Source organism: Oxyura jamaicensis, chromosome 28 (genome assembly GCF_011077185.1).
Source record: "Oxyura jamaicensis isolate SHBP4307 breed ruddy duck chromosome 28, BPBGC_Ojam_1.0, whole genome shotgun sequence".
Taxonomy (NCBI): domain Eukaryota; kingdom Metazoa; phylum Chordata; class Aves; order Anseriformes; family Anatidae; genus Oxyura; species Oxyura jamaicensis.
In genome coordinates this window covers 5495448-5519950 of record NC_048920.1, presented here as the reverse complement: position 1 = coordinate 5519950, position 24503 = coordinate 5495448, and the positions used below count along the sequence as shown (strand labels likewise).

Below are 24503 nucleotides of genomic sequence, written 5' to 3'. Positions count from 1 at the left end.
CATGATTTTTGCTCTTCCTGCATCAATAATAGCATACTGGGCACTTAAAATGAGAACATTAAATATTCTTCCCATTTGTATTCCTTGTTCTGTTTACTTTTTGAATTTTGCTTGGTTGCGACAATGACAAAATACTCGAAAGTTTCTGTTTATATTATGATCAGGTTCCAATAAAATCACTATGCAGCTGTATGCTGCTTTGTTTGTGTTATAGCACTGCAGGGGAACATTTCCATTTTATTTTTACTTAGACTTTATTTCTACTGAGTGTCTGTTTTGATTTAAAAAAACAAATCTTAAAAAAAAAAACTTGATTCAAGGAGGGTTCTTGAAGGGTGGAAGAAGGGACACTGAGGGCTGTCGGAGAAAGGAAGAAGGCCCACGTTTTGAAAGGTTTTGTTACGGATACTTCTGTGAAACCAAACAAAGCAATGAAGACACACACTTCTGGTGCACGCACGGGGGGGCTTCATCCGGGGCTGGGAAGTCCCCCTGCCGTCTGGCTTGGTCTGGACCCTGACCCACACCTCCTTCTTGCTCCCTCTCCCCCTTCTGCAATTAACATTCCTCAAAACTGATCATTTGTCTGAAAAGTTTCTTTTCTAGACCAAGTGCCCACCACCACCGGTCACTGCCTTTTGAGCAGGTCGCTGAGCACCAAGCCCGAGCCACCCTGGCAGGTGAGTTGGAGCTGCCACACTCACCTCCTTCCTGCCCCACACCGGGGCATCCTATTCCTCCCCCTGCCGAGGGACAATCATTCCATCTGCGGGCCCTTCCTCCTCTGCTGTCCAGTCTCCTTTCAGGTGTTTCCACCCAGACGCCATTTGGGGATCAGATCCTTGCCTCACTTAAGTCAGGGGAGAAACTCCATCTGTAGGTAGTACCTGCCCCGTCCTGCCTAAGAGCCCAAAGATGTGTTCATTCATTTATTTTTTTCACAAGCAGTGAGGAAATAATACATTTTCTTCCTTCTCCTTTGAATGCTAAGGACACCCAGGGCCCCAAGCAGGTACTCCAGTGCATCCAGTCACTTCTCCATGTGCCTAGTTTAGGCACTCCTGTGAAAACTGCAGTCGCCTTCCTCCAATTTCTTTGCATCATCTGCAAGCTCGTAATTGGCAAAGAACCAGTCCTCTGATCCAAAGCCTCTGGAGTACACTTGTAAGTAGAGCTTTTTCAGTAACAGTAATAGATTGACATAATTTCATTAGAAATATAATGTGTCACTGGGGTATTAACATTAGCTTTGGCTTCTAAATCTGATATTTCAAGTGCACTTAAATAACCTCTCAGAGTTTTTGAGGCTAAATTAAGTTATTAAGAGTGGCTCCTTTTACCATGGACTTTGTATAAACAGTGTTATGTAAAAAAATCCCTTTTGACTGAAATACCTTTACTTTCCCTTTTTATTTTTTTTTAAACTAAGATTCCCGACATGAAACCTCTGCTGATGGCAACAAAATAAACCATTATGCTAAGAATTCAGATTTACAAAATGTGAAGTTTAAAATGAAGGACAGAACACTTGATGAAAAATTCTGCTCCATAGCCACACGCCTGTGAAGTTGTTTCTTTGCTTTAGGACTTGTAAGGGCATTTAGGCCTTATGCCAAACTCTAAACAGTGACCTGGGCAGAGAGACTTTATGTTCTTAATTCTACCCTGCAGGACAAAGGTGGTGTAAATCTGATAGGAGGCTGGATCTGGCCCCAACTCCAGCCTGCCTAGCCTGTGGCCAGACAAAATCTCTTTTTTATCTTCACTTTCTTTCCTTCATCCTTTTCCTTTTTAAAAAACCTCCTCAATACCATACCACTACGTGCCCCGTCCTGTTCCACTCTGCCCTTCTCTGCACTGTGATGAACAAGAAAAATCTGCAGAACGATGCTACCTGTAGCCAAATCTGTGTGGCACTCAGGGGCACAGCACAGGTGCATGAGCACAGCCACAGCCTGGGAAGGGAAGGATGCACATGTGTGCTCAGAACAGGAACTAAAAGCCTGACGCTGCAGTTTTGTATTTCCCCAGCTACAATGAGGAACCTTCGATTTCTAGAACTTGGAAATAAGGATCAAACTCATCCAGGAGCCCAGCCTGAAATTTGGCATCAGCTTAAGAGAATCAGACCATTAGGTTCAATGTCCCTTTAATTTTCTCAGGTTATTTCTCTAGGGTGAAGAGGACAAATATACCCAAGAATGATAACATATCTACTCCCAAATACAAAGCAAGAGGAAATTTGTTAGAATAAGGAAGTACCACTTTGTGCATTGTGAGTTATTGGAGCAGAACATGCTTCAGCCTAATCCAAAGCACAATGAAGAAAAGGCAAATCCAATGACTTCAATAAGATTTGAATTAGACCCTTCAAATCTGACAGAAGCATGTGCTCACTGTTCAGCATTACTGCGTGGGAGCCATAAACCATGATGTAGAAGACCCTGAGTAGGCCCAGCAGAATAGTGGGAACTTCACACAAAGCAGGGAAATTGTTGGTATAGTAAGAAAAGAGAGGTCTAGCAAATGGGTTTACCGTAGCATTGTAACAGTAATGGTCTTCCTGAGGCACAGAAAGAGGCAATAAAGGCATTCACAGGAGCAGGATTTTGGTATACAGTATTTAGGGGATATTTGTCATGATTCACTCCAAGTTACTGCTGCAGAATTGCAAGTTATTTTCCAGCCATCTTTAAATTCCACTGAAAGGAAAGAACTTCCTCAGATATGTTTATCTAATTGCCAGCAATTTCCATTGCAAGGCAGAAGAAATAAATAAACATAGGGTAGAGGCAGTTAACACACTCCAGAGCATCTCATAAACAAACATTAACATCATGGCAGTTTTTGCAAATTCTTGTTTCTTGGGAATGGGCTGCTTTGGGCAGCACAGCTGAATTGCAGGCTGTTTTGAGTGACTCGTCCTATTGAATACGCCAAATGGCTACAAATAATGCTCCTACCAAAGCAGGAAAGAGGTTGTAAATTCTGATTGCAACTTACATGGCTGTTGAGCAAACTGCTTTTGTGTGATGTAATCCCTTCATTTTTTTGTAGGTTTTCAATCGCCATTTCAAGCTAAAGAAAATATGCGCAGGGAAAAAAAAAAGGAAAAAAGAAAAAGAAAGGAAATCAGATAGTTAGCAACAGCCAAGAATTTATCTTTATTAATATTTGAATGATTAATGCTTTATATCAACAGGCTTGTGAAAAAGAGGCAAGTAGATGAGACATGGTCCTTATGGGATGAAGCTGAAAAGGCGTAATTGTATGGCATGCAAACTAACAACACAGCAACGATCCCTGTTAGGGTGAAAGGGTGAGACTAGGATACTTTTGATCTTCCACTACGTGTGTTGCCCAATATAAACAAGAAGCAGTTTTCCTTCTCCTCTCCCCTTCATGCCTAGACCAAAACACCGCCATACAGACAAATTGCAGCAGGTCAAAGCAGACTTGCTGCAGAGGAGGTGCATTTTACCCAGATCTTTTACAGAAAACTGGGATGAATTAACTTGGTTCTTATTACTTCTTAAAAAATTGGCAAAGAACTGAAGGCAACTAAATAAAACAGAGGCACCAGGAGGGTTTACACCAGGAGTGTGTAAGCTGGAATAGATAGGAGATCTATCTTCACTACCAAGCAGAACTGCTATTGGGCTCATTTCCACTGATCTCAGAGCTTCTGCAGCTGGAATAACAGCGAGGCATTCTGGCCTCTGAAGAGCCCTCTTGCTTTCCTCCAACCTCACTTAGCTTCTAGCCTAGCTCTTGCGGCTGCGTTGTGTTCAGACCCTCTCCTAGACCCTTCTTGTCTTGTCCTGTCTATTCCTGGGCCTCCCTTGGCAAACTACTGCATAGAAGGCTGCTGGTCCAGAGCTCCAGTGCTCCTGAGCATGAGGGTTTTGCGAATGAGGAAGGAAAAAAAAACTCTCAGGTTGAGGGACTGGCAAGTTCCTGTTGCTTCCAGTACATGTTCTCAAAACCCCATTATCTGTGACCTGTTAGTGTAGGCAGGACCAGGTGGCATGCTGTAAAACTTGCCATCAGTAGCTAGCTCTAGCAAATTTACTATCTGTCAACATTTAACATGCATTGTTGTGTATGTTTCTATAGGTGCATGCACAAAGCATCACATCTGCATGATCATCTGTGAGCGTATGCCCTCCTTCACATACAAGCTAGCTCCCTATACTCCAGTTTGCACTGACTTATAGCATGGCAAAGACAAAGGCAGAGAAAAAAACAGCCATTTACAAAACCAAGTTCTATCAGAGAGGTGGGAGAACAGAAAAAATCGGATCTAACTTCTGAAGCAACATTGAACAACCCAACGCAGTTTTTGCAATGTCCATGTCTGAAGGCAACGCTCTGCCCAAGCACCTCCAGCATAAAAAACTGAGACAAAACTTTTTTTATGCTGAGGGTGATGGAGCACTGGAACAGGCTGTCCAGGGGGTTGTGGGGTCTCCTTCTCCGGAGACATTCAAAACCCGCCTGGATATGTTCCTGTGTGACATGATCCAGGTGTTCCTACTCCAGCAGGAGCATTGGACTAGATGATCTTTCAAGGACCCTTCCAATGCCTAATATTCTGTGATTCTGTGAAATCCCTTGGTTCTGCCCCAAAGTGGCATCATTGTAGCACCTATCAGGAACTTATCAGTGAATCCAAAAAAGGTTCAGTCCAGGACTATATTTCAGCAGGTTTTGAGAAAACTGTTCAGCATACCATGATGTACCATGAGGAACCAAAACTCATCAGCACATCCTGATTGCTGATGCAGTCTTCAGGAAATGAGTCAAGGTGTCAGAGGGAGACACCATTTCCTTCCTCTGCTGAAGGGGCAGAGACGGCTGAGCAGCACAGTACCCATTGAGCAATGCCTCTTATGCAAGCACAGAAACACTACTTGTCCTTTTGGCATTTTGCTGTTGTCCAATACAAATGGACACCTTACTCGTGCAGAAACAAATGTTAGAGGGGAAAGACTGGAAACTCATAAGCTGTCCTGCATGAAGGTGGGCTTTTTGACAAAGGAACATTTCAATAGCTGCTTGACTAGAATGGGTGATAAATTTCTTGACTGTGAGGTTCCTGAGGTATGTATCAGCCAAAATCACCAACAACATTTCACTGATGAAATGTTGTCCAGCAACACTCATTAAAGGAGAGACGCTCTGTTCTCTTTCCCCCGTCCTAGGACACAGGGACAGACTGAAGTTGTGAGTCTGCCTAGAGTGATCCAGAAGGTGTAAGACAGGCTGACTTAAAGCTTGTTCATTCATTTCCAGCCACAGCTGGACACATTGGCAACAACTCTCAGCTACTACTCACTGCTGGACAAACAAACAAACTGTCCAAAAAAGGGACTGCAGTGCACTGGGCTAGAGATCAGGTTACTGAGAGTCAAAAGGACCAGAAGGAAGACAGTTTTAAGTACCTACTTATGGGAGTTCTCAAGGATTTCCTCTCTTGGCCTAGCTTAGTTTAAATTAAGATTAATAGTGGTCTGTTAGCACAGACCCTGAACAGACCTGCATGATGTCCTGTTCCAGCCTATTTGATGGAGCAGAACATCGTTATTCCAGCAGATATGGACGATGCTGTTGTGTTGTATTTTTTTTTTAAGATTTTATTTTAGTGTATATACTGTCTTTACCAAACAGCCTCCTGAGGAAGCTCTAGCTCTTACCCCATTGCTAATTCTGAAGTGCTGCCTTGCTACCACTCTCTTCTGAAGAAACATTTCTTGATCTCCCCTTTGAGGTCTCAGTGTCAGCTCTGTCACAAGTGCTCAGCACCCTCCAAGCCCTCTTGCTTCCCCATTCCTTGTAGCATCTCCATCACTGCTCTCACATTGCTGGTCACTTTGATATCCATCCCCAACATTACATGACTGAGGCCACTTGCAAACAGTTCTTCCTTGTCTACATCTGCATGAACTTGTCTACATCTGCATGAGCTGTAATCTTCTTTCTCTCCACTGCTAAAGTTCATAATCCTGCCCCAAATACATTTTGCCATGACTGTAGCCTCTCTGGCCTCTTCAATATCAAGTTTCCCTATTCTCTGTTTAAGCAAGGCACTACAAATAAAAATAATGTTCCTACCCATTGACTTGATATATTCCTTGCTTTCCACTACCTGTCCACCCATTGTTATGTGAAATTCAAAGTAGCTGTCAATGGTTCTGAATGTTCCTGAGAGCTCTGCTGTGTCTCCCGTCAACTCTGGCCTGTGCTGAAAGAACTGAAAGCCACAGATAGACACATCCCCATATTGTGTTCCAGACAAGCATCCATGCACTACTTAACCCTCTTAAGCCCCTCCACAAGAGCCACTAACATTTGTAAATTCATGTTCATTCCTACATGCAACAGAGTGAATTTATTTCTGATGCATTTTAATAGAAGTCAGTTCCTAAATTATTTTTTTCCTGAATGGCTTATTGTATGCGATAGACAGCTACAAAATAAATCTGTTCATGGGACATTTCTACCAACACATATTCTACTTGGGCTTTTTACATTGTGCCTGTCACCATGGAAATAATAATAAAAAAAAGTTATGTCGTGCAGCTTTGCAAGATGCAGTCCCACGCAGGTGACAAGATCAGCAGCTACTTCCTTCAAAATAACAAGCATGAGCAAAATCAGAGGAAGGTCCAATGCTAGTTTTTAACTATGAGTAATTAAAACACACGCAATTCTCACACGAGAAATGAGCTCCTGCTAATCCAAATGAATCTGACATTTATTCCTATAGCTCCTGCCACACATTTCCTCTTTCACCCAGAGCTAAAGGCTTTTCCCATAGATAGCTACTTCTTCCTAAGGCAGATCACACTCACTGCAAGATCAAAGACAACCTTTCCAGACACAAAGATTCAAAAACTTTAAAGTCTGTACTTTAAACCTCTGTGGGACAACAAAGTGAGCCTTTTTGGCCAGATTTTCAAGAGTAGTCAGTAGCAAACAGCCCCTATTTTTCTCCCTAAGTAGCGCTGTTCCTGTTTTAAAATCCCGTCACATCCACTCAGTCACACCTACATTTGTATACAAGCATATAAACACACAGGTCAGTCTGGAAAGGAAAGTGAGCACTGTCCCAGAAGAACGTAAGTTCCAACCCATTCTTGGCAGCAGTTGCTACTCAGACTTTATAGATTCTCAGACAGAAGCCCTGATTGCTTCTAGCTGCAGAAAGGCCATTTTAGGTTAATAGTTTTACCCTTCTGAGTCCCATACAGTTGTGCTTCTAAACCCAGCACCTCAACTGATAGTTGGAAGGACATGATTAAAAAATATTAGAGCTTTAAAACATTTCCGTTTGATCAGTATTATCCATAAAATACATTTTCTATAATATATGGCAAAGACAGAATACACAATGGTGTAGGAGATATACAAAGATTTTTCAGTCATTGTGCATTTGGAATGATCAGCTTGACACATGTGTAGTAATTATTCACTGGGTTAATAATGGACTTTTCAGGTCTCTTCATAATGAAGAATCTGTTTATATATTTCTTTGCTTTGGATAAGCCAAGCTTCATGTTCAGACGTTATATGTATTAGAAAATGTAAATATAGACAATTACTTTGAATCAGAAAGCCAAAACATTCTGCTTGGAAAGAAAAACAAAATCACCAAGAATGTTATCTCCATGCTGCATACTTGCAGCATGTGAATGATCTGCTCAGAAAGTTTGACAGGCCTCTGCCCACTGGTAAGAGACATCCCAAATTCCTCCTGAAAAATATCTGCAGTACACCAGTGTCTATTCTCTTGCTTGCACTTGCATAGCATGTTATACAGACATATACACAGTGCTAATGATAGGAGATTTTTTTTCTGAAGGCTTTTCAGTTCCTTGGAACAATTCCGGACCCTGAGCTGCGACATCTGCAGAGCTACATACCGTTGCTGGAGAGGAGCGTGAAGTATGTGACAGAGAATGTCTAGTGTTTTCCATCCCCCCATGAATGAGATAGGCTCCCGAGCTGGAGAGGATCGGACTTCCCCCAATGTCCATGGTGATGCCCACCATGTTGTGAGAGGGAATGGCTGTAGGAGAGGATGCCGCTGTAGTCACCTGAGCTCCACCTCCCTGCGGTTCGAAATAGGAAGCTGCACTGCTGGGGGCGTAAATCTGAGCTTCAGTGTTGTAGGAGTAGGCAGCTCGTCTAGCAAAGGAACAACAGAGTTAGGACATGGAGCACAAGCTGATGGAGAGGAGCTTACAGATCTAATCTCACAGACAATGGCTTCTGCAATCTGGACCACGTTTTAAAAAAGGCCTCGGCTCTGCTGTCAGTCGAATTTGCACCCCTGAAATTGAATTCTGCCATAAAAGTCAATTCTGACAACATTAATCAGTCCTGTGACAGCCCTGAAGCAAAGACCCACAACCACAGCCTGTCCCAGAAGTGTGAGTGCATGCAGAGCCCTGGAGTCATTTTGCAGCCATCTCACTTGACCTAAATGCAGAGGCTGAGAGCATCCCAGCGGGCAGCAGAGGCAGCAGGACCCAACCAGGGACACAAAGGGGGGCCAAGCAGAGAGGGGCAACAGGATGCCTTACCAAACCCCTTTCTTCCTATAGAAATTCTGCTTTGGTTCCTAAGGCTGCACCACAGTGGGATGGGGAGAGGAAAGCACAGGGCCGTTTCATATTAGGGAGAGCAGAATTCCCTGAAACATCTCTTCTTGGTGGAGGACATCACCTCCACCAAGGCTAGAGTCTGGCACCCACACACCCAGTTCAGCACATAAAACAGTTCCTTCTCTTCCTCCTTTTAATGGCAGCCAGTGCCAGCAGCAGTGTTGGAGGGGAAGAAGCCTGGAAGGACCAAACTGCTCAGACCCAGCAGGGAAGGGAAATGGGCTCAGAACAGAAGAACAAAAGACTCTTACATGGTTCCATTGGTATAGACAGCTTCTCCTCCTTCCACATACTGGACCTGGGATGGATATACATGCTGTACGGATTGCACCTGAAACAAGCATCATAAGCCTGAGTTACAGATGTGTTATTGCCTTGGAACAGAGGGAGAAATTACATGTTACATCCTTAACTTTGAACTTTACCTTGAGACTTAGGCTTTCTCTAAAAAAAAAAGAAAAGAAAAAACAACAACAAACAAATTAAAAAAAAAAAAAAACATATGTCCCAACAGACATATTTATTTTAAAAGGTTAAATTAAAATAAATAAATAAGAAGTTGCTCCATGAGCAGTGGAAACAATGGAGCTGTGTTTCCTCTGCACACGTCTCAGGGCTGATTCTCTGTTGACTAACCAGGGTGAGATCATGCTGTAGCCTTTCCTTTAGAGGGCAGGTTGGCAGTGTCCATCTGCATCCCAGCCCCTTCTTGTTGGTCTGGGAGGTATGTGGTTGCCCTTTGTCAAGTTTTTCTCAAACTGAGTAACCAAATAAAAAATTGCTAGAGGAAAAAGTCAAGAGAATCAGACTCACTGTCCACATGAGGCAGCACCACATATGCTTGGTTTCTTAGGAAACAAGGGCTGCAAAAGGCAAAGTTCAGATAAATAAAAACACTTGCATGGCTCTCTGCAACCCAACCTTTCTACAAAGCCACAAGTAATCAATATATTTGCTTGTGTAATTAAAAAATAATCCCAAACACTTTGCCTCTAGAAAAAAATTACTGAGAATTATTGTTTTTTAAATGGCAATTAAAAGCATCCATCAGATCTTCAAACATATGCAAGACACCTGCTACAGTAAAGGTTCCTTCCAAACCTTAAATATCTTGAGAGTTTCTTTTATTATCAGTCTGAAAAGGAGAGAGAGAGATGGAGAAAGCTGCTCTCACAGTGATCTCCAGGTCTCTGGATGCACACAGCTGTTTAATTAACAGTATGGATTTTTCTAAGGAGATATTTGACACAGTTTCAAATTCGGTGTGGGACATGGCAGACAGGGAGAGCCAGTCCTGCTGACCTAGAGTGGTTGTGTGGTGTCTCACCGCAGGGACATTACCTGTTGTGGAACCTGCTGAACTCTGGGAACAGAGATTTGCTGCATCTGCGCTCCTTTGGGAGCGGAGCCTGCTGCTTGGACCAAAACCCTCTGAAAGAAGAAGATACGTTAACACACGCTTACTTCCAGTTTGTAGTTAGTCTGTAACACAGGTATTCCCTTTCAAACTTTCATGGAAGTCTTGCAGCTACTCCATGGGCAGCAGAACCCCTTCCTTAGCGCCCCTACAGCCCCCTATCCCTCCAACGTAACCTGCACCAACACCAGCATGAACTCAGATACCTGAACTGAGAAAAAGCAGAAAGCTGGATCCACATTTTCTGAATTTCTCTATGAAAAATAATAGAGCAACAGCAAACAGCTGATTGACAGGAGGCATTCAACAGGAAGAATTCAACAGGAGTTCAACAGGAGGTTCAATCGCAGCCAAACAAGAACCACTCCTCACATATTCACATTTTCCTCCTATGGCTGCAAAGATGCTTCTTTTGTTCCTGCTATACCAAAGCACAATCTGTCTCCCATGACAAGAAATCACTCTCCAGGTGCCACAGTTTCCACCAGCACCGAAGCTCTGGGGGTTCTGCATCTCACTTTAGTGCCACCAAGGGCACAGACGTGCTTTGTGCTACCCTTGCCTTACACCTGACTTTCTGTTTGAGGCTGCACACAAGTCTTGAAGAGTGCAAAGCACCTTGCAGATCCAGTAAAACAAATGTGGAGACATAGTGGATGGAAATAAATGATTCAGTGAGGCCCGTGGGAACAGAGCCTAGGATACTGGCATGAAAGTAAGAAAGGAAACATTCAAGCCAAATATCTGTATGGCACTTTATACTGATGAGGACCTTCTCCAAGGAAACAGTCATCCTCTGTGGCTTGAAGCTTTAAAAATATCCAACAGACTGGGCCAACAGAACAAACAGCTGCAAAACAATCCCACATGAGTCCTAGAAGAGACCTTGACAATGACTGGCTACCATATATATAGTGATGATTTTTAGCCCTCTGACAACCTCCTAACATGTCCTTTGTAACGAGACAGAAGTTCTGTTCTAGCAGAATTACAAGATTATGACAATTGCCCAGATTTTAGCCAGCTCCTAAATCACAGTCCCCAGGCTCACTTTCAGAAAGTCTGTATACTTTTGAGATCCTGCAGCTGAGCTAGTGCTAAGGATGCGTACAGTTATGCCAGCCATTACTTTGCCTATTTTCTTTCCAAAAGAGGCTGTAATCAGTGCATGGTGGAGCATTAAAAGCCCTTTTTCAAGTCAGGTCTTGACAATGCCAACTGCATCAAAGTCTCAGTGAAAATTATTCCTTCTTTCTCCTACTTTTCATCCTTTCTGTCATTGCTTTTACCAAATGACACGTCTCTCTCCTTTGGCACAGCTGCCCAGCTCAGCTACTTTTGTAATTCATCATCACCTGCCTGGTTACTCCTACTAGCTTCTAACCAGAAAAAAAAAAAAAAAATCATCCCCAACCTGTAAGATGAGGCCATCCTGTTCATACAGCCTTCTCTCACACTGAAAGGTGGACCAGTGATCAACAACACCAAAGGCTTCAGCCTCGCACCAGTCATGCTGCCTGTAGTTCATTCCCAGTATTTTCTTTGTCCTGCTGGTGAGAATGGAAGGTTCTCTAGATGTTCCACCTCTTCAGCTATCTTCCAAGATCCTCTGGGTCTTCCTTAATCCACAGAGTTCCATGTGGGACGCTGTGTCATGACACCAGCACCAGGAAAGGCTGGACAGAACTTTGGGAACTTCATAATCCAAAGCTTTTCTTAACTTCTTGAACGTTGTCACAGTCAAATTCACACTAAGACTGACAATCCCTAAGATACTTTTCGCTACTGATCATCATTACAATACAAACAGGAAACAACACCCAGGGAAATCAACGCTGGGAAAGCTGGCCAAACACATGCTGAGTGGCACGATGTGGATGTCCAAGTCCCAGCAGACCAAAGGCTCCTAGCAATTCAAAAGTTTAAGTTGTTGCTTTCCATCGGGATCCAATGGCAGCTACTTCTCACTTGGGAGTTGGAGAAGGGTGTAGCTGGGCTACACCCACCCATCCTTTTATCCTTGCAGCTTCCTTAACTGCCACAGAAAGCTCTTTTGATAGTTCCCCAAATGCCATAAAAAGGAACCAGTTATGCTTAACACTTCCCGTTTTGCATTCGGTAGTTTTCATTCATCAGTTGAAGCTATCACTTCTCTCCTATCAGGAGACCTTCCAAGAGCATTGTATTCATGCAAATGAATCATGAATTTTCCCCCTCTCTCGAATTTAAAATGTCAGGATCCACCTACCAAAGGAAGAGGCTAGCATGTGGCTCCTCCACCCACTCCTGCCCCAGCACAACCACACACCCCCTCCCCCCCCACGCACCCTTTCTTCTGTTGAGCTGGATGCCTTTTTGGTAGAGATGCCTTTAAGAACAGTTTTATTTTCTGCTGCTTTTACTGACACAACAAATAACAACAGCAGGATATTACACTGAAGCAACCACAAAGCTGGCACAAAGTGATTTCCTTAGGTAGCTACTTTGAAAATCCAAATCTCGTGTTTTAAAGCTTGCGTGTTTGTAGGGCTAACCCAGGTAAATACCTATGGCCTCGATCAACACAATCTCCAGGCTCTTTCTCACCACTGCCTCAACAAGCTGATTATCAATCCCCTCCTCCCAAATAAAGTCCTGGATTCATATACTTCTACCAGGAAAAGAGGGCTCTTCTCCATGGAAACGGCGCTACCAGCTGTGCATACGTTACCTGCTGCGAGGCTGGCACCGGCTGCACTACTGGAGCTTGGGCTGATGCAGAAGTGTGAAGCGCCACGGAAGCTGCTGGGTCTGATCCACCCTCTGAACTCTGCATGCTCACTGCTGGAGAGAGCAGAAGGGACATCAGCCAGGGAAAGCACAGCTCCGCTTGCCCAACGCCACCAGGAGCCCAAGGAACCTGTGTCTAAAAGGAGCAAAATCCCAGTGGAAGATCCAGGGGAAGTGCTAGGAAGGAAGGTAGCTACATTCCTACACAGAGGGCTCTTTTTAGTCTTGGATCTAATTTTAATGCGTTATTATATTAAGAAAAAAGAAAGTTGCACCATTGTTCTGCAGAAAGGGGGGGGGGGGGGAAGGAACAGAAAATGCTCTTCTAAATATAACAAAAAAGTAGCATTGGAAAATTATTGTGTCATAGTGAGGTATAACTACAGACCTGTAAGAGTAAGAACATATTTTTAAAAACATTTCTTCTCCCCCTCTGCTTTATCATGTTTAACTACTGCAAATTTTTTATTGAAACTAAGTACTTGCCTGGGGCTTAGCTAATGCTTTCAGTTTGAAAGTGGGGTGGCGGATTCAGGGGTATAATTGCAACCAGTGATCAAACATGAATAGAGAAAGAACAGCAACTGAGTGTCATTTGAAAGCCCCAAACCACCCCCACGAAGAAACACCCCTGCCCTCCCCAGCTCCCATCAAGGTGCCAAGCCTCCTGTTACCCCATCCCAGCGCCCACCCAGCATCACTCAGCTGCCCCATCCTGGGGTCAGGGGGGCACCCAGCAGGCACAGAGAGGGGCTGAGCCCCCATGGGGCTGTGTCCCGAGGGCAGCCAAGGGTGTTTTGATTTGGGTTTTTGATATGTTATGGAGAGGTAGAAAAGTCTTTTTGCACAATTTCTTGGGAAAGCTGCTGTTTAAAACTATTTCAAGAGTGTTTCTGCTGTCACTTCCGAACCATAAGATTCTGAAATACCCAGATTTTGAGCAGTCATTTCTCCTTTCTCAGCCCTGCTGATGCGTGCAACACAGCTTCACAGCAACAGTGTGAAATCCTTTCAGTTTTATTTCCCCCTCCTTCCAGTATTTAAACTTCTTCCTCAACTTTGTGCAATTTAAGAGGCAAAAGAGAAAATGAGAAACTGTGGGATGCTCTGGACAGAGCTCACTTGATAGCTCTTTGTGGCACAATTGAACAGAGAGGGGAGGTGAAGGTACAAAAACATTACACATTTCTCTCCTTCAGCCATTGAAAGAAAAAAATCAGATTCTTCACAAAAGAGTTTTTAAGATTTTTTCTAATTAGTGCTGACCCCATATTCTTATGCTGGACATTAGAAATTAAAGCAATTACTCCCCTGACTTCACCCCAAGTCCACAGCTTGCAAGAAATTTTCTCTTCCACATCTTTCTACATCCAGGAGAAAGGGCAGATAAGGAGTGTGAGCGCTCCAGGTACAGCCACCAGATTAACTCCACAGTCCAGAAACAAGGGGAGAAAATGCAGCCCCTGCTTGCAGGCCTGACAAGCCCTGGGCCCCATGCACGGGCTGTCCTTTGGGGACTTGCTTGGCTGCTTCGTTCAACAAGAACATGAGTGCCTGCTTCTTCACATTGCCACCCGGGCAGGGGTTTGAAACAATAGCCTCATGTGTAAAGACTCCAGTTGCAATAGCACCGTGGGATCACAAAAATAACAGTTCTCCCCGTAAATTAAAGAAATAGCCTCCCACCTGTTGCAGCCTACCAAAATTATTTGCCACTGGCCAGCACTGTGCCATTGAAGGAGAGTTTATAAAGCCATAGCAGACCAGAGGGTAACAGCATAATGCTTATTCTCATAAATTCGCAAGGGTGTTTTATCTCTCTGTTTTACCATTCATACCCAGGGCTCCACTTGACAGTGGTCTAAGTTTTTGTGAATGGAACCTATAGCATGGCGAGTGTAAGAATAGACCATGGTGAGGATATAAAAGAAAACTGGGTAAGTTGCCAGGTATATTTTAACAACCTATTTGAGAGTGGTTCTGACAGGGTCAGATCTTGGCAGTTCAGGTCTGCAGAAAGGTCTCTTGAAGTGTCATCCCTTCAAAGTGTCCTTTCCTGATATCACAAAATTATCACCCGCCCATCTCTGCTTCTGGTTTCCCTCCATGAACAAAAGAGAGCAGAGAGAGGCAGAAAGGGTGGAAGATGAACGGTCTGCTGCCAAAATAAATCACCGTTATTGTCAGATTCATTACAAAAGACAGGCTCTGTTACTGATGACAACAAAACTAGACACAAAGAACCCAATGAAACCTGCAGCTGGTACTTCCAGGCAAAGTAGACAGACACCAAAGTACCGGACCCCCTGAAGCACACATACAAGACTTATTATTTTGTTTATTAGCAGAACATCCTGGATAGAGAATAATTAATTTCCCACTAAAGCCATCTTGTGCATCCTGAGAGCTGGAGGAACAGAAACGTGTATGCCATCTGCTAGTACTAATTTGTGCTTCTGAAACACTGGTAACATAAACAGGATTCCTGCACTGAGAAACCATGGCAAGGGGCTACAAAACCGTGCCTTTGTCCCGGGCGTGCAGTACCAAGTGAGCCGGCACACCAGCCAGTATTGCTGAGCACGACTCAAGCTCAGCATCAGCTTTCAAGGAGGAAGCCTGGGGCCTTCCACCTTGTTTTTCACCTCCCACAGGTGAGATAGTTTTACAGTGTTCTGTATCACTTGCTCCTAAGAGACTCAGTGGCTCAGAAGCAAGCCCCATCCCTTCCCCAAAGCAGCAGCCCCAGGGGCTCAGCCCAGCACCGCATGCGTCCCGCTCCTGGCTGGAGGGCGCTGTACCTCTCCCACCTGCAGGGCTCAACAGGGATAGTGAAGGTGTCGCGTGGCTTCTGACAGCCGTTGATAGCGTGACAGCTTGGCAGCCCCCTTGGTACCAGTGAGTGTGCACAAATGGAGGAACAAATCGGTACTAAAGAAAGCCACCAGCGGGTCACAGAGAGGAGGAGCAACCCCAGCCAACTTTGTTAGCATCAGGGCTCCTCACGGGGAGCAAGAAGAAAACTCAGTAATTTTTACTAGGGGAGTCAGCAGAAGGGTCTGACCTGGCATAAGAAATAAAACTGCAGGGATGGCGCCCTAATCAGGTGTTTGCATTCCAGGTACAGACAAGTTCAAAACTCCAGTTGCTCAATCTGCTTGTGATGTCATGGGCGGCACCAAGTGCGCTGCTGCAGAAGGCATTGCAGACATCTAAATTCCAGCTTGCATCATCACTGCATGAATCAGGCCGATAGCAAGGCTGCTGTGCTCTGGAAACCTTTTGTTTACACACAGCTATCTTGGTATCCAAGCAAACAGCAGTGACAGGAAAGGAAATACAGAAAAAGCTAATAACTTCTGGGTGCTATTTCTGGGTCTGCCACCAACTTGCTCTGTGACCTTGAACAGGATGCTTCCCCTTTCCTATGCTTCAGTTTTCCCACTCCTAAAAAAGTGATCCTACTCCCCTAAGTAAGGTATTTGTCAAGCATGGGTCTCAGAGAACTGTCATAGTCTGAATGCATTTGAGAAAAACAAATAGTAATGCTGCAAGCCTTGAGGGTTGATAAAGCTCCAATTGTTACTGTTTCATTCATAAATCTCACCACCTTCATGTAAATACCCTTGCCTTTTTTAATCTATCCTGCCTAAACCAGCTCCAAAATGCTGGAAAAACAGAGATAAGGGGAGCATTTCAAAATGTGTTCCACATTCTAGCTTGCACTGAGAAGCGGGGATGTGACAAAGGCTGTCACATGCCTTCCTCCTGCAGGTCAGCAGGAGCCTGGAGGGGAAGCCACGCTCCCGAAAAAAAAAAGCTGCAGGATAGGGGGCGAGCAGCAGCGCCCACAGCAGCGCCTGCAGGGCACTCACAGCCCATGAGCTCCACGAGCCAGGGCTTGGCAAAACGCAGCCATTCAGAGGAACTGCAAGTATTTTTCCACAGAACGCTTTAATATAAACTAGCAGCTCCTGAATGCTCAAACAAAAAAGTTTCAGTGCTAAACGCTGGGACCTCAAATGCCTAATAACTGCTGCTGATTAGAGCCAGAGCAGGTAGTTTGCCCCAGAGAAAGTATGTGGTTTATTTTTCTGTTGTGCTCGGTCCTCATTCAGCTGGACCCATGAGCAAATGGCTATCGTAGCCCTTCCAGGCACTTGGAGACTTAAAAAAAAGAGATGATGCGAGTCCCTGCTGGCCTGGGCCAGCCTATGTGCTCGGTGTCTCAGTTCTAGAAGGAAATGTCACCATTCAAAGTGCATCAACCCCCTTTATTTTATTTCATTTCATTTCATTTTTTGTACGAGCAGCCTTACATAAGGCAGGGAGTTCCCGGGGGTGGGACTGGCACACAGCTTTGATTCTCACAGGTGAAAACAGTATGTGAGAAGATTCATGTATGGTATTTAGGTCTTGTATTTACATATTCTGAAAATTTTAAAGTGAAAATGTAAAATACATGAGCTACCCTACACCAGCAAACAGTGAATGCCTTTTTTGAATCCAGAATAATTGTTCAATCATACTACTGTTGCTTTCAAAAACATTAAAATTGCTTTTGTTTCACCAAATTACTTGCTTGTTTGAAGGTAAAAAAGCATAATGAACTATTTTTTGGTAGGAAAAAAATGAATTTGCTTCTCAAAGCATATTTTGTCATCCTTTGATCTCATTTAAACTTTTTAAATTCCTTTATTCCGTCTTTCTTTTGACAGAACTTTTGAAACAGAAAGCAATACCGGGAATTACTAAGGAAAAGGAAAATATCTTGGATGAGCTTGTTGTTGTTTTTAATAAAAATAGTTGATAATTCTACCTCTGGGACAAGGTTTCTCAGCCATTTATTTTTAAGCTCTACAGTAAACCTTGGTGGATATTACCTCTGCTGGGCAATTCCACTGACCCTCTATTTGCCATTTGGAAATGGGCTCAACAGCTACTTCTCAAAGGGGATTTCTGGAATTTAAATATGGGGCACAAAAATCCACCAGGAAAATAACTGCACCGAAGTCCAGGAATCAATGGTAAACCAAACATTTGAAGATTGAAGAATGTACTTCATGCCTTTCATTTCAAATTAAGATAGAAAGGTGGGAAATGTTTATTTTTCCAGGCAAACCTGCTATAATTATGCCTTCCTTTTTTATTTCTGATGGTGTCTATTCTTTAAGCAGGAAGCAAATGCCAATACAATTAGCTCTCCAGCTAAAATGAGGCATCCTGAACTTTTAATCATTACCTGCACACATTGTCAGACACATCCTATAGCATAAAGATGAAAACTGAGGCTAGAATACATATGGTTGTGGGGAAAGACAGGAATTTGGTCCCATCAAGCTGCATGGCTACAAAGATGGTATGGATGGATGTACCAGAACTGCAGGAAAAAAAAAGGGCTGGTTGTGATTGCTACCGGCAATTTATAGTAACCATCACCCTAAATTAATCACAGAATCACAGAATCACAGAATTTCTAGGTTGGAAGAGACCTCAAGATCATCGAGTCCAACCTCTGACCTAACACTAACAGTCCCCACTAAACCATATCCCTAAGCTCTACATCTAAACGTCTTTTGAAGACTTCCAGGGATGGTGACTCCACCACCTCCCTGGGCAGCCTGTTCCAATGCCTCACAACCCTTTCAGTAAAGAAGCTCTTCCTAACATCTAACCTAAAACTCCCCTGGCGCAACTTTAGCCCATTCCCCCTCGTCCTGTCACCAGGCACGTGGGAGAACAGGCCAACCCCCACCTCTCTACAGCCTCCTTTACGGTATCTGTAGAGAGCGATAAGGTCGCCCCTGAGCCTCCTCTTCTCCAGGCTGAATAAGCCCAGCTCCTTCAGCCGCTCCTCGTAGGACTTGTTCTCCAGGCCCCTCACCAGCTTCGTCGCCCTTCTTTGGACCCGCTCAAGCACCTCGATGTCCTTCTTGTAGCGAGGGGCCCAAAACTGAACACAGTACTCGAGGTGCGGCCTCACCAGAGCCGAGTACAGGGGGACGATCACCTCCCTAGCCCTGCTGGTCACACTATTTCTGATACAAGCCAGGATGCCGTTGGCCTTCTTGGCCACCTGAGCACACTGCTGGCTCATATTCAGCCGACTGTCCACTATCACTCCCAGGTCCTTCTCTGCCTGGCAGCTCTCCAACCACTCATCTCCCAGCCTGTAGCTCTGCTTGGGATTATTACGCCCCAGGTGCAGGACCCAGCACTTGGCCTTGTTAAACTTCATGCAGTTGACCTCAGCCCATCGGTGCAGCCTATCCAGATCCTCCTGCAGAGCCTTCCTACCCTCGAGCAGATCGACACATGCACCTAACTTGGTGTCATCTGCAAACTTACTGAGGGTGCACTCAATGCCCTCGTCCAGATCATTGATGAAGATGTTAAAGAGGACCGGCCCCAGCACCGAGCCCTAGGGGACGCCACTAGTGACTGGCCTCCAACTGGACTTGACTCCATTTACCACAACTCTCTGGGCCCGGCTATCCAGCCAGTTTCTAACCCAACGAAGCGTGCGCCAGTCTAAGCCAAGAGCAGCCAGTTTCTTGAGGAGAATGCTGTGGGAGACGGTGTCAAAAGCCTTGCTGAAGTCAAGGTAGACCACATCCACAGCCTTTCCCTCGTCCACCCAGCGCGACACTTTGTCATAGAAGGAGATCAGGTTCGTCAAGCAGGACCTGCCTTCCATAAACCCATGCTGACTGGGCCTGATCGCCTGCTTGCCCTTCAAGTGCCGCATGATGACTCCCAAGAGGATCTGCTCCATGAGCTTCCCTGGTACTGAGGTCAAACTGACAGGCCTGTAGTTCCCCGGGTCAGCCCTCCGGCCCTTCTTGTAGATGGGCGTCACATTCGCTAGCCGCCAGTCAGCTGGGACCTCCCCCGATAGCCAGGACTGCTGATAAATGATGGATAGTGGCTTGGCCAGCTCCTCTGCCAGTTCTCTCAGTACCCTTGGGTGGATCCCATCCGGCCCCATCGACTTGTGCACATCCAAGTGCCGCAGCAGGTCACCAACCAGTTCTTCGTGGATGGTGAGGGCCACATCCTGCTCCCATCCCCTTCCACCAGCTCAGGGTACTGGGAATCCAGAGAACAACCGGTATTGCCGCTAAAGACTGAGGCAAAGAAGGCATTGAGCACCTCCGCCTTTTCCTCATCTCTTGTAACTAAGTTTACCCCTGCATCCAGTAAAGGATGGAGATTCTCCTTTGTCCTCCTTTTTGTGTTGATGTATTTATAAAAGCGTTTTTATAATGCAGTAGGTAACCTCTGTGCCTCTTTAACATTACCACGAGTTACTGAGATCCGGTACACCCAACAGCCAGGAGGCTCAACTGTGCACAGTTTGTGCTCTGAGGTTCCTTTTTATTCAGGGGACTTCAGGCTGACCAGGGGGGTAGAATAATCAGGGAATCACATACAGTCACATTTCTGTATACAAGGTCGTGATATAGCTCTGAGTGTTATAAAAAAATCTCATGATACTTGGTATTTTACCAAGAACCCCAGTCTTTGGAAACAAGTGTTAATAGGAAGGTTGTAGTTTAATCTGAAAAAATGAACTGTTTCTCATCCATAACACTGACTTGCTGGATCTAAATTCAAGTTTTTGCTTTTTTTTTTTTTTTCTTTTTGGTTGGTTTTGTACATTTTTTGCATATTTGAAAGGAAAGTTTACAACTTAAAATAGTTATTTGGTTTCTGGAACTTTTTTCAAGCTGGCTTGGAGCTTACATAAATAGGAAAAATAGAATGGCAATAATTGAATTCAGAAGAAATAAAAGTGCTATTTAACCACCTATAGTGCTATACAAGCTCTAAACAAGCTCTATACAAGCTTTAGTGCTATACAAGCTCTAAATGGTATTTTGTCCCTTGTATATTGATAAACTTGACTATAGAAAAAGGAACTAGGGTTTCTACATTTAATATATTGACTACTCAGAACCCTCAATACTCTCAAAAGTGATCAAAAATAATAAAAGGAATGAGAGGAACAGCAGATTTTTATTTTATTTTCTAGCAGATGCACACAATCCATTGACTTTATCCACCACTCTCTATGCCACATCTATTTTATTCAAGATTTTCTTTAGTATTTTCCATTTCATTCAACATTTTTGACATAGTCTCTAATAATTTGTCCTGAAAAGGCAGTATTCGTGTTTTAACTGCAGCACAGAAACGAAGTGTCTGTATTTGGAAAAAAGTTTTTTTTTTTTTTTTTTTTAATATTATGTGAATAAAAATGTGTTTGCATGAATTATACCACCACAGAGCAAATATTTGTATTAAAACCAGCTTAATTCCTGCCTCCACATGTATCTTTAATTCCTGCTGTGCCTGAATCCAAAGCATGATATCTCCAAGAAATAACAGGTGTTTCCCTGAAATTCCTATCAGTAAAATAGTTTTTTATTATTATATTTATTTATTTATTTATCATATTAATAAATAAATAAATATTATTATATATAACAGGATTCCAGAGCACCCGTCGGTAAAACCAGAAGAAACTCATGACTGTCAGGTGGCTGAACCAGAGAACCTGCTCTAGCAGCACCCATGTTCAGGATTACAGTTACAGTGTCCTTCAGACAATACAGTGGAGGCTTGGAGAGCAAAGCTTCTGCCACATATCAGGGATGTTGTACGTATCAGGTATGTCTGGCTGCTTAGCACCTGAACCTAATCTTTATCCAAAATGTTATGCCAGACAGACAGGAGCTGGCACCTGAGCAAGCTCATCTAAAGGGTGTCCTGAACCACATGTCATAACCTTTAGCCTTTTAATAAGCAGTGTTAAGTGGAGGGGATAGAAGGGGGAAAGCAAATATGACAAGGAACTTGATAATAAGCTGACTCTGGAGAGGCTGCTTATTAAATTGCTTCAAAATGATATAAACAGAGAAGGCACACCAGAGCCTTCCACTGATTAGGTTAAATTAATTTAAAACAGAAGCAAACGCTGCTTGTCTAAGAGCTTTAGTTACCTGGAAACACAGATAAACCCAAAACATGAGTTTCGAGGGCAGCAGGCAGTATAGCTGTTTTTTTTTCAGAAACATGGTCCTCATGGAAAAACACAAATTTGGAAACAGCTTTTATTAGCAGTAGTTAATAATATACTCAAATACAAATATACACTCAGTCTTTAACTGGATTTCATGGAATCAAGCCATGTAATATATATATGCACACATACATATGTAACTGGTGTGTAACTGCAGCTCAGTAATCTTTGCTGTTTCTTTAAAAGTAACTTTCATGGAGGCAGGAGAGATCTAGGAATGTATCTGTGCTGGCTGTCTAATCAGAGTTTCCTTAAGAGCCATCTGAGGCTGAACAGCAGAAGCTGCGATGGTTTAACATTGCTGGCAGCAGCATGACGACAAATCCCACGCGTGCAGATCACAGACCTGAACATGGGCACAGTAATTTCGTGAACCTCCCTCCCATACACAAACCAGTCTCGTTTTCTTTTTAGCTTAACAATTCCAACACTCTCCAAGTGCCAAAAGCAGGACCAGATTCCTTCAGACCTGAACACATCCCTGCTGGCATGTGGCAATACAACGACCAGCACCCTGCCCATTTACTGCTGTGCTGCTTTGCACCCTTGGCCTCCTGATAGCCTTACCTGCAAGAGCCCCAGTGGTTTGGTCTCAAGAAAAAGTTCAAAAGCTTCCAGATTTTTAGACTGGCACAGCCAGGTCTGCAAGTGCTTGAAAATCCTTGTTTGCATCCTATTAACTAGCTAATTGACTTCAGAAAAGTTTTGCTATAGCCATGGCAAATAACACTGCCCAAGAAACAACTTCTGGAGACATGCCGAGCAGTCAGGATGCTTTAACATCCAGAAGGAGGAAAAAACAGTCACACACTACACTGTTCCACATGCAGGCCTTTCGGGCACCACACGCATTGGCGCTCTGTGGTGAAAGCAAGCCCTGGTTCTGGGCTCAAATGAATCATCTTCCTGTATTTTTAATGCATACGCTGTAGAGTTTCCCAGCACTGTGATTCAACAGGGGAAATGCGGTACGTTAGGTAAAACCCTGGCACAAAAGCACTAGAGAGCTTCCTTAGCAGAACAAACCCTCGAGGTGCAGTCCTGCACTGAACCAGAGCACCTGGCAGCTTGGCCCCAGCAGGTTGCAACCCCCGGCACTACTCCAGGTACCCAAACAGACCTCAGCTTTCCCCAGTGGGATGAGGGGCTGCGCCGTGATGCTGGACACTCAATGGTGCTTTGGCAAGGCCCACTTGTACAGCCTGTCCCATGGCAGAAGACTGGAATATGGAATGTCCCTTATTTTACATTAACTCCAAGGAACAACAGAATCTAAACCCGTATGTTCATCGGGCCTCATTTTTTACTTGTTTAGACTAGCCAATCCTTTCAATGGTCTCAAGGCTAGCTGCCCTTTTGACAATTCCCGTGTGAAGCAAGCGAGTTACTGCAGTATTTCATTTAGATGTGGGATGGCGGCAGCAGCTGTTTCCACCATGTCTATCTGGTAAACGGCAAACGCAGAAGTAACCACTGCCAGCGCAGCTCCACATGCTGTTATTTATTTATATAGCACAATTTCCAAGCGTTGTGGTGCTTAACAAAGTTAAGCAGAACAAGCCACAAACAAACTGTGGCCATTCAGAAATGAGACAACTCCAAATCAGATTTTAAAACAGCAGCTGATCTCAGGGGAGAGACTTCATCATGAGGTGCATGAAAATACGGTGTGAGAAAGGAGAAAGGAGAAGTCAGGGGCATTACAACTACTGTGGGTTTGTACCTGGTGGTTTGAGAAGCCAGAAAGGAGTCAGGGCAAGGAAAGGAACAAGAAGTGATCGAGTGTTTTGCTCAAATGCCTGCACAAGCCCTGTCTGCACCGTCCTTCCATCTATGCCTGAGATGTTCCTCCAGGCTATTCCACATGCTCGGGGACTGGTGCTACCAGGGCAGGAGCACCACAGCACTCTGGAGGTCTCAAGGGGGTCTTGCCCTCTGTGCAGTGACTTGTGCTGCAGCCAAACCTCCCACGGGGCAAAAAGGACACAAGGCTGTCAAGGAGTCTCTGCGGCCAGCTTTTCTCATGAGTTTGGGATTCGCTTGCCAATGGTACTATGGTACTCCTTTTGCACATACAGTAAAAAAATTCACATAGCCTGTGTGCATTCACAAATGTGCTCAACTAGTGGTCACAGGCTGGCGAGGGGTTGCAAGCTGCAGCTGCCAGCTCTGTCTCTGCAGTGCTAGGTGCGTGCTGCAGCAAGCGCTGGGACAGCTGCAGTGGCCTTCCAGAGCAGTGTACTGCTGCCGGTGGAACCAGGGAACGAGCTGGGTTTTCTCCTTTGAAGGTTTAATATTCACACAGCTATTGGTAACGTACTGCAGACTGAACGTGACCCTAGACAAAAGTCACAAAGTGTCTAAAAGCCACACAATTCATCCTGGAAAGGAAAGAGAATGGGAAGGCTGCTTCAGATTCCCTAGAAAAGCAGCGTGGGAACATGCATTTGAACACTGTGCACTTGGAGAGAGGCACAGCTGTATTTTTTAATGAGGACAGGAATAGGACAGATGCATTCTAGATGGATGGGAGAAGATAAAGGCTTCAAACATGCGTCAGTCT

General features: G+C 44.3%; 1 protein-coding gene across 10 annotated transcripts in view; it reads right to left on the bottom strand.

Moving 5' to 3' along the window:
* RFX2 (regulatory factor X2) overlaps positions 1-24503 on the bottom strand; it is a 65030-nt gene that overhangs the window by 21564 nt on the left and 18963 nt on the right. For 3 of the 10 annotated variants that reach the window (XM_035348268.1, XM_035348273.1, XM_035348269.1), the window contains exons 2-6: positions 12797-12909; positions 10011-10100; positions 8921-9000; positions 7926-8190; positions 3004-3078 (exon numbers count right to left, since the gene is read on the bottom strand). In XM_035348268.1, the coding sequence (XP_035204159.1) occupies positions 3004-3078; positions 7926-8190; positions 8921-9000; positions 10011-10100; positions 12797-12901 (615 nt within the window). In that variant the 5' untranslated portion in view covers positions 12902-12909. Of the gene's footprint in view, positions 1-3003; positions 3079-7925; positions 8191-8920; positions 9001-10010; positions 10101-11500; positions 11734-12796; positions 12912-24503 lie in introns of those variants that run through there. The other 7 variants (XM_035348267.1, XM_035348272.1, XM_035348276.1 and 4 more) reach the window with 6 other exon arrangements.